General features: G+C 41.1%; 1 protein-coding gene across 1 annotated transcript; it reads left to right on the top strand.

The window, feature by feature from the left end:
• The first annotated feature begins 1,331 nt into the window (after positions 1 to 1,331).
• Positions 1,332 to 10,015, top strand: smyd5 (SMYD family member 5). The gene is made up of 13 exons (XM_034544090.1): positions 1,332 to 1,458; positions 2,301 to 2,409; positions 2,877 to 3,016; positions 4,005 to 4,126; positions 4,243 to 4,312; positions 4,770 to 4,874; positions 5,717 to 5,779; positions 6,445 to 6,515; positions 6,623 to 6,729; positions 6,889 to 6,945; positions 7,081 to 7,175; positions 7,568 to 7,638; positions 8,452 to 10,015. Exons 1-13 carry the CDS (start codon positions 1,366 to 1,368, stop codon positions 8,600 to 8,602), a joined length of 1,254 nt encoding a protein of 417 aa, XP_034399981.1. The 5' UTR covers positions 1,332 to 1,365; the 3' UTR covers positions 8,603 to 10,015.
• The last annotated feature ends 403 nt before the right edge of the window (positions 10,016 to 10,418 follow it).

Below are 10,418 nucleotides of genomic sequence, written 5' to 3'. Positions count from 1 at the left end.
TCATCACTGCCCTCTGCTGGACAAACAACAACAAAACATATTGGAAATTATCTTTTGCCTTCCTGTACTAGAATTTCTTGTAAAAAAAGAAATGCTGATCTACATCTATAATAAGCTGCTAACGGCAAATATATATATATATATATATATATATATATATATATATATATATATATATATATATATGCTGGCAGGGGTCTAGTCTGTTGTATTCTATTGGAGACAGTTGACAAAAGGAAACACTGCATCAGATAAAATATTTATATTTCTCACGTGAAGGAAGAGAAACTGCACTAATCTGTAGCTGCACTGATAATATATTCTGTATTCTGAGGACAACGAGGGATTGAGGACTGAGTCACTCTGTAACAATACTGCCAGTGTGAAGCCACTCTGTAAATGTCAGTGGGACCACGTGGAGACCGTACTGTAGATGTATGATAGTTTACACTCTGTTCATCACGCAACGGGTATTTCAACCTCAATAATGTGAAACAACATTTTGTTTAATAACCAAACACTGTACACTAACTTTCTTTCCTAAATTGTTGGAAGGACATGTGACTCCACTACTGACTGTTTATATTACTACTACTGTATTCCTGATGCTTTACTTTGTAAATTCTTTTTAAATATACAAGTAGAAACAATATAGTATACTACTTATTATGAACTAAGTATTTTTAATTATTTGTATAATACTTCTACTTCAAGTTTATTAAATGTTTGCTAGTCAAACAATGTAAAACATTTATCTATATCATCCAAAAAATAAATAATAACAAACTTTTCCCAATTTACTGTTTTTTTGTTGAAAACTTTATTTCCAGACATTTCTGAGTATGTAAGCTGTACATTTTGCTTCAGCTGTTTAGAGCTTTTCAGAGCTTTGAAGAAATGTCCCCTTAGGATTCAGAAAGATTTCACCATTTTCAAAAGAATTATTAAGCAATTAATCAAGAAAATAATCAAATCAAAATAACAAAAGGTTGTATCTTTTAGCTGCCAGTTGGGACCAGTGGAGGCAAAAGTAGTTATTAGTGTATACACACATGCATGTAATAATTCTCTTCTAGATACTAAATGATATTATTTGTGAATGTTTATTGATTATCTTGCATATAATTCGGACAGTTCTGGAGCTAGTGATTGTATATGTACTCTGATATTTGTATTTCAGCACACAACATAGTTGTACTGAAGCTTACTCGTAGTAGACTACAATAAATCAATTCGCCCTATGGTGGTGTTGAGCTGCGAGAAACATGCAGTTCACGTGTTGACCGCCTGAGGTCGCTGCTGCGTCGACGCGGAGATGAGACGTCAGAGTCGGTCAGAGTTGAAAGGGGAAAGGTCGACAGAAACATGGCTGCTCCCGTGGATGACATGTTTTCCTTCTGCGTGGACCCCGGCAGAGTCTCCAGCTGCGTGGACGTTAGATTTATAAACAACGTGAAGGTAAGGCGGCTCACAGCTGGTCGGACTAAAGACACCCACAGAGCCGGAGCTTTAAGACGCTCCGTAGCAGCGATGCGGAGGACGCGTGTCGGCTGGCGGTGCGGATCCCAGCCGGGGAGAGCGCAGCCTGATGGGCTCACACAGGACCGGAGCAGCTGGACTGGGCCATGAAAGCATGTCTGATACTAAATCTGTTGGTGTCCAAAACTACCAGTTAGTACAGTCTGCTGTGGCCATTCTTACCCAAAGTGTGCCCGCTAAGGAGTCACATCCACCATTTTTACTCCATTAAAGTTATCGTGGTATGATGCGCATGGAGCATGCAACTTTGTTGTGTCATTGCACCCAGACATGATGGATGGATGGGTCCAGAAGAAACCAAATCATTCAATTTAGCTTCAGTTTGTGTTGGAGGGCAGAGAGAACGCTAGTTTGGCAGCTGATTCACGTCAGAATAAACCAATAAATATGTCTTTGGCATTGAAATGAAGCAGGTGGTGTCCCTAACTCAGGAGAACAAATCTCATTATTTCAGTCAGTGTTGTCTACTGTAATCTCTGCTGATGATGCATCCATTCAGCCACATGCACAATGCATATTATTTACAGGGTTGCAGGAATCCTCCACTTAAAACACCTTTAAGCCTCTGATGGTATGAGCAAACACAACATTTAGTAAGGAAATGCGTATGACCTGAAAGATAATGTCTCCATCTGTGAGTACATTTCTATCTCTGATACTTCAGTGGAAGAGTTTCGGCTCCAGGTGGGTTTAAATGAAGCGAAGACTGCTGTGTTTTCAAAGATTGGTGCAGAACATAAATGTTTGTTTTGTTGTTTCAGGGCAAAGGTCTCTTTGCCAAAAAGAGCATCAAGAAGGGAGACGCCCTTTTTCTTGAGCGGCCTCTGGTCTCTGCTCAGTTCCAGTGGAATGCTTTGTATAAATACAGAGGTGAGATGTCGACTGCATTTTAACACGCGCACGCAACAACTCTTTAGTGGAGGAACAACGTGTTGGTCAGCCGTGCACATTTTGGACATCAGAAAACAGAAACCGGTTTATTGAGTAGGTTTTGGACATCCAAGGAGTTTGCCTACATTATGAACAGAGTAGATCAACACGCATAAATAAAAAGACAATAAAAATATAAGTCTGTTTCAAGAGCTGAAATGTTTGGTGCAAAATATTGTCCAAGAAATGTTTGTTCACAGTAACGTGCCACCCCCACATCCTGGACTTTTTAACTTTTAATAGAAATATATTCTTGACGGGGACAACAAAAACATGTTTCTTTGCCAGATTTGTCAAATACCGTATTAATTTGGGTTTTAGGAGGAGTTTGACGTCGTATTAAACCAACAGGGTCTGCAGGAATGCTTTACCTTCTGCTCCACTCGTGCCCTGTTCTCCTTTCGCAGCCTGTGAGTACTGCTTACGCGCTCTGGAGACTGCAGAGGAGAATGCGAGGAGACTCAGCGGCATCCCTGGACTCAGCCTCCCTCATCCTCAGCTCTGCCGTGTTCGACCAGAGCTGCACCAAGGCTGCCCTCAGTGCCAGGTCAGTCCAAGCGGGATACACTGACGATTGGATTTGACTGGCGACGGCTCTGGAAAGCCTGAACGTTTTTCTTTAGAGGTTTTCATTTGTATCTCACAGAAGGAGAATAAGAGTGTTCAGATCCATTTAAGACAAGAAACTCATTGATTTTAAGCCGGCTGTTCTCCCGAGTGGTTTGCAATTTTCTTGAGGCAACTGTTTATCCGTGGCGGTTTCTTCAGACAAGATTTAACTGCAGCAAAGCGTTGTGAATTTAAGTTTTAATGACTTGAGTATTAGCTACAATTACAAAGTGCTTCAAAAAGACCAGACCAATAAAACCCAATTAATTAAGATTAGAATAACATACACTTCAAATAAATAACATTTAAAAAGAAAAAATGCTGTAAAAGCACAGAATTAAACTAAACTAACGTGTTTATATTATCAAGTACAATATAATAGTTGCATGAAGTAAGAATGAATTACATGGGCAGCTGTCATACTTTTACAGATGTAATCACTTAAGAAAACCTCTCAAATCCTCATTTTTCTCACAGTATATAACAAAATATTTGTATGACATTTTTATTTGATGTGACCAAAGAAAAAGTTGTTTGTCGTCACTTTTAGTGGGTAAAAGAAGCCATGGTATTTTCAACAATTCAGTTCCTGTTGAGACGGCTTTGAGGTGAGATGCTCTGTCATGTGTCCTCGGAGTCATTGAAAACCATTGATTTGAAAACAACACAAACAGATAAAACATGTTTGGAGGTTAGTCGAGTCAGCTCTATTGTAGCTACAAATCCCAACACCTTTCTGAGGTGTTTAATAAACTGTACAACTCATTTCCTGATTAAATTTGTCTAGGCGATGAAGACCTGGGGGTCCAGTTATTGATTTAAAGAAACTGGGCTGTATGTCGGGGAAGTTTTTAATACACTTCCTAAATATTTTCAAACCCGTCACCTGAAAGGATTTGCATGTTGTTGTTGTTGTACCTCTGTAGGTGATGTACTGCAGCAGCGAGTGTCGACAAGCTGCAGCAGATCAGTACCATCGAGTTCTGTGTTTAGGCTCCTCCCATGACGATCCGGACCATCCTGTCAACAAGCTTAAAGATGCATGGAGGTGAGAGGGCGTTCGATGCAGATTTTCATTGTGAACCCTCTTGGAGTGCGCACATTTTCTATAAAAAAAAAAAAAAAAAATGTCATCCACTCAATGAAGATGTGTCTTTTCCTCAGGAGTATGCATTATCCCCCAGAGACCTCCAGCATCATGCTTATGGCCAGGATGGTAGCTGCTGTCAAACAAGTGAGTCTATTTATACACAACAATTTAGGAGATAAAAGTATTCCATTTTTGGTTGTGTAGCCAGGTGGACAAAGTAAGTGATAGGAAGGTAATTAGACCTACTAGAGAGTGGTGGGGTGCTACAGTTGGATTAATTCTGGTGTGTCCTAATCTTATTAGATACACAATACAAACGCCTTGTCGGAAAACCGACATAACATGAGGCATTAGATTTTTATTGCCTACTCACATCATTTTTTCATGGTTGTTAAACTCAGCTTGAAATTAACTTCGCCGTGACTAATTCAGATGTCCTAGTAAAGAACCCTGGGCGTGAACATTTATTTTTGGAAGGTGACAACCAGGTGAGAGGACGTTTTTAATAGACTTTGCCGTCATGGTCTTCAGGCGACTTCCAGGGAACAAAACATAATGTGATGCACATATTCATTTGAAAACTTTTGGTTTTGTCATACAGGCCAAAGACAAAGCACACTGGCAGCAGCTGTTTTCCCACTTCTGCAGCCGGACAGGTAATGAGGAAGAGGAGATCGCCCATAAGCTCCTGGGAGAGAAGTTCAGAGTAAGTTACCAGTAAATTAGGAGGAGGTGCCGCATGTAGACCATGTCAGAAAGATGTCACAGTATATAGTATGCCATGAAAAAAATCTTTAAATTGTCAGTGTAATATGCCATGAAGATGTCATATAAAAAGTCATAGTTTAAAGTATGTCATAAAAGATGTCACGGTATACAAATCATCATAAAAGTTCTAGTGATAAAAGTAAAGTAAATGATGCAATACAAATGTAATATAAAGTCATACAAAGCAATGAAAAAGTCACTGTAGTATGAATGTTAATATAAATATTATAGTATGTAAATAGTCAAATTATAGCATGTCGAAAAAAGTAATTAAAATGTGAAAGGAATAATATAGCATGTCGAAAAAAGTAATAAAATTGTGTTATCAGGAGAGGCCTCGTACTGTAAGCCATTTAAATGTGATAAAATAAGTAAAATGATTTGAGTTCCTTATGGTCATGAGCACAACAAATACCAAAAAGCATCTTGGATCTCAGGCTCCCTCCAACAATGCTTACTCAATATGTATAAAAAAAGTGTGTGTGTGTTCCAAAAAAGGCCAAATTATTGTATGCCCTAAAAAAATCCTAGTATATTATATCAGAAATAAGTCAAAAGTCATAGTATGTCATAAAAATGTAATAGCATAGTATGTCTGGCAGTTCAAAGATAATGTCACGCTCTGATGCTAATTAGTCGTTTATGGCTCAATAAGCAAAGCGTGTCAGTGTTGCTCCCTCCTGAAAGAGGTTGAATTCCCACTGTGGCTGTCTATGCTGATGATGTTGGTTTTCTGTTATGTAAAATGTCCTTTTAATCCCCCTGACATTGTTTCTGTAGGGGCAGCTGGCTTTGCTACAGAGCCTTTTTAAAGCGGCACTTCATGACGATCATCTCAGTCGGGTGAGAAAGAACTTTTTTTTTTAAATGCATCCACTGCATGTTTCTCCATGTTTTCCCCCATATGTCTTACCAAATGCTTCACAGCACTCGTGTCTGAAATATTAATTTCTTGGTCAAATGAATAGTCTGACCTAGCGTCGCCTAGAGTTGGATCACCTTTCTAGCTTAGCTTAGCATAAAGACTGGACATGTCTGGTAATCCGTTGGGCCTAACCCTGTCCAAAGGTACAAAGCTCGAGCCACCAGCACCTCTGAAGCTCAGGGCCCAGGAGGTCACTGCCCGGACAAACTCACGCACATAATCCCACATGAAACAGCTGGTTAGCGCCACCACAAAGGCTGACTGTCTGTATACAGTATGCTAAGATAACCGCTGCCTGGCGTTGGCTTCATATTAACTACAAAATGTCCGACTATTACTCTTGAATTCATTAATAATTTGGTCTTGAGAAATCTTAACATCTGTTGTGCAAGTGGACTAATTTAAAATTGCTTGTTTTGTCCGACTGATGGTCCAAACTAAAAAAGGGTCTTCAGTGTACGGTCATATTAGACTTGAGCTCAAGTTAATTTGAAAAGAGTAAAACAGTTGACGACCAATCGACTTTTAAAAGTGTTCAATGGACTTTCCGACATGGATGAGTAAAGATATGATTGCATTGCAGTGGTTTGCTCCTGAGGGTTTCCGCTCTCTGTTCGCTCTGGTGGGAACCAACGGACAAGGCATCGGCACGAGGTAAACACTCGCCGCTCTCGTCCTTCCCTTTTTTTTTTTATTAGCCCTGGATCTGGGCTCGGCTCGAGTAACGCTCGCTCTCTTTCTGCTCCCATGGTTCTGCTCAGCTCTTTGAGTCGGTGGGTTCATGCCTGTGATGCACTTGAGCTTCCTGCCCAGCAGAAGGAGCAATTGGACTCTTTTATCGACCAGCTGTACAAGGACATCGAGAAAGGTCACAGTTCTATCTCATTTTTGATGTCAATTATTTATGGAGCACACTGACAATTGCACGAGTGTTCATTATCGTCTGTGCCGACCCCGATGCCACTGCTGTGAGTGTTATGTGATCTGTGTTTAGAGCTCAACAATCACGTGTGTCTCATCTCCGTAGAAACGGGAGACTTCCTAAACTGTGAGGGCTCTGGGCTGTTTCTGCTTCAAAGCTCATGTAAGTGCAGATGATCTCCATGTTGTGAGCGCTGTCGCTTCAGTTCAAAGACGTCATTACTCTGGTCAAGAGACCGCCCAATGACCCCTCCCCCCCACCCCCCCCCCCTTTTCCTGTCTCCTTTGACCCCTGCAGGTAACCACAGCTGCATACCCAACGCAGAGGCGTCCTTCCCCGACAACAATTTCCTGCTCCAGCTCTGCGCCCTTAGTGACATCAACCCAGGAGAGGTCAGCTGACACGTCTGGGTTCGGAGTGATAAATTCCGGCCGGGGATAGACGGCACAGAACATCCCTCTCTAGCTTTGTGTGCTCCCTTGTCAGCTGGTATTAGAAGGCTGAGACTTTGAGGATTGGAGTTGGTTTTGTCAAGCTGTCAGAAAGATTGAGAAGCCTTACATCTGTGCGGCGCAGTAATGTCACGGCAGCCGTGCTGCTTTCACAGCAAAGCTCTCCTTTGAGAACTCCCAAAGACAGGAGCGCTTTGTGTGATATTCCACTCGTAGAAAGATGGACTTCCTGCACGAAGTGGGGGGGAAAGAAAACCTGAATTATTTCTGCCATTTGAAGAATTCCAGTTCATCCTTCAGCCAGTTCAACTGTTGTTTTCTTCAATTCTCAGGAGATCTGCATCAGTTATTTGGACTGCTGTCAGCGGGACCGAAGCCGTCATAGCAGACACAAAGTTCTGAGGTAAGAATCGGTAATTCCTCCGCCGATTCGCTTGAGCAGAGTTGTGCTGTTACGAAGTCCGGATCAATAAAAAGCCCTCCAGGCAATAATGCGGTAGCAATGAGGCAGGGATGCAATGCATCTAATGGCTACACATTGGTCAAGTCGAGGCTATTTTTTCTATTGCGCATTTCAAAACGACAAACGTTAAGCCGCAAAAACATATATATATATATATATCAGGACTGATCAAATAAAACCACACAGATAAATAAGAGATGATGGTTAGATTATTGATCAAATCTCATTCCAAATGAGTGTGGTCAGGTATGTCTTCATGATGGTAAATAAGGGGCTCCGAAAAAGAGATGGGTCTTTTTTTTTTAAAGGTATCAATCAAATCGAAGTGTTAGTCCACAGTTTAGGGCCAACGATTTAAAATGCTCGACCTCCATTGGGGTTTTAACTGGGTCCTTGGACTGGAGAGCAGTAATTGGCCAACCGATCTTAAAGGAGGAAGGTGTTACCAAGTGCAGGTCCAGCCAGTGCCTAAAAAAATCAATTCAGTATTTTATATTTCATACAGCTAGTGAAAAGCTAGTGGTTTATCTTCCTGGCACCAGTGAGGAGTCTTTGAACAAGCTGCAGGCGAGAGAGGGCTAACGGACTTATTCCTGCACAGAGTTGCGAGAGGAAATATCAACATGATGTCAATCCATCTTTGGATTACACCCCAACGCTTCAGATTTTCTGAACAGCCGAGTGTAAAATGTTTTAATTTCAGCGCTTGTTAGCGGCGCAACAATGTGACTGGCGGAACATTTTCTTCCCCAGGGAGAACTACCTGTTCGTCTGCTCATGTCCAAAGTGCATCTCCCAGATGCACGAGCTGGACGTGACGTCAGAGGAGGAAGAGGAAGACGAAGGCGAGGCCGAAGGTGAAGCGGAGGGGGATGAGATGGAAGATGAGATGACGGATGTCTGACGAAAGACTTGCTCATAGTGGTTGGCCGCTCCCTTTCCTGCCACCACGCTAAGCAACCATGACGCCCCGAGGGATAACGACCAGTTAATTTCACCAGAACTGTCCAAATGTGTGGGAAAAGTTATGAACAATTACCTGACACATTTCACTCATTCTTTGTCTTGTTTTTGGAGAAAAATGTGATGTCAGTATTAGGACAGTGATGGTTTTTTGCTGCACTTCAGCACACTGGGTGAAATAAAACAAAGGCTATGATTTTCACCACCTCTAAATGTGAACGTAAACACCTTTTTTTTAATTAATTAATTTTTTTTATATCTACATTAATAATATGACCTATTGCCTCATTAAGTAGGTACCAAACACCCCTTGAACACCTGCTCTCCAGTGGACACATTTCTCTCCTTGATGCAGTGACGTTCAAGTGGACTCCAGTTCACCTTGACATCACCGCGTTTAGTTATAGATGCACCGGAGCATATTTCTGACGACGCCTGGCAGTCAAAGGTGAAAAACGCAAACCAAATTCAAACCGGAGAAGGCAAGTAAACCGTTTTATATATTTTTAACAGCTGCCTGCCGCTGCTGGAAATGTCATTGATAAGTTCGGTGAGAATAAATCACAAAAATGAGTTCAAAGACTCCAGAGGAGGGTGATTATTCTCTGAAGGTTTGTCACTTTGAGTGGTCGTACACAGTCCTTTAATCCATTGTTAATATATGATTGCAGCGGCTTTTACATTACCGTCTTACCTGTTCAAATGTTCCACATAACTCAATGTGCTGGAGAAAACTGTCCTGATACTTAATGTCTGACCTTCAGCTCCACTAAATCAAACTCAGAGGATGTGTTATCATCCCTCTCAAACAAGGCAAAGTGATAAAGCCAAGGCCAATTGATTCTCAGGTGTTTTTCCTCCACTTAAGGAGTTTCTTACATGACTATGCATTATTGTATTGAAGAGGCTTTTTATTTATATTCGGTTGTAATTACAGTCTTGTCATGTGGGAGGCATGCGGGCGGTGATGTATAGTTTGGTTTTCATACGATGATCTATGGGGTTAAGTTAAACCTTCCTTAATGTATTATGGAGACCTTGAGTTGAAAATTGCTTTGTCAGTAACTGTTGGCCCTTTTGTTGAGGACTGTATTTCAAACCGCAGTTCCACATGAGTCAAATTGCTGCTGCCCACACATGAATCAATATTACAACAATGACTGTAATCACAAATCCCAATATTTTCAGTTACTCCACAAAGATTGGAGAAACCGAATGAGTAATCACATTTTTTTGTTTTGTTTACATCCAGCACGGTGGCACAGGAGAATGTGAAAGTCACATGTATGATTTAAATATAACCGCAGCCTAGCAGTTGTCATTTTTACTACTGTGGCATAAACCATTGAAATTGGATGTCTGTCGAGTCATTTATCTGGTTTACACACCTCCTGCCTTTGCTAAAGAAGAGTCAAATATGTATTAATTCTTTGCATATTAACCACAAATCGTTTCTCAAATTGTCTTCCTTAAGAGGGTTTGGGTGTTATGGCTCGCCCTCTCTAGACAGCCTTTTGCTTAAGGCACTTCTAACATATCACATATAGAGATACACATCTCATTTAATATCATTAATTAGTAAATGGATTAAACAAAGTATTCTACTCCTGATGCCTGCCAATCAATCACTGTGCACACTGACATAAAGTGCAGTCTAATCGGTGCCGGCGGATACTGGATACAAATATGTTTACAGTAACGTGTCTTTGGAAAGTTAAGCATACTTCTCCCCGGTGCCTCCGGGTGTCTATGGTTGA

The sequence above is a fragment of the Cyclopterus lumpus genome, chromosome 10 (assembly GCF_009769545.1).
Source record: "Cyclopterus lumpus isolate fCycLum1 chromosome 10, fCycLum1.pri, whole genome shotgun sequence".
In the NCBI taxonomy this organism is placed as follows: Eukaryota; Metazoa; Chordata; class Actinopteri; order Perciformes; family Cyclopteridae; genus Cyclopterus; species Cyclopterus lumpus.
The sequence above is the reverse complement of the archived record's forward strand: the minus strand, read 5'-3'. Positions and strand labels throughout refer to the sequence as shown.

Excerpts from the sequence above, each read along its gene's own strand:
- smyd5 (XM_034544090.1), top strand. The coding sequence starts at position 1,366 with ATGGCTGCTCCCGTGGATGACATGTTTTCCTTCTGCGTGGACCCCGGC. Across the intron at positions 4,313-4,769 it reads TGGTAGCTGCTGTCAAACAA|GCCAAAGACAAAGCACACTG; the intron begins GTGAGTCTATTT and ends TTTGTCATACAG. Across the intron at positions 6,516-6,622 it reads GGACAAGGCATCGGCACGAG|CTCTTTGAGTCGGTGGGTTC; the intron begins GTAAACACTCGC and ends GGTTCTGCTCAG.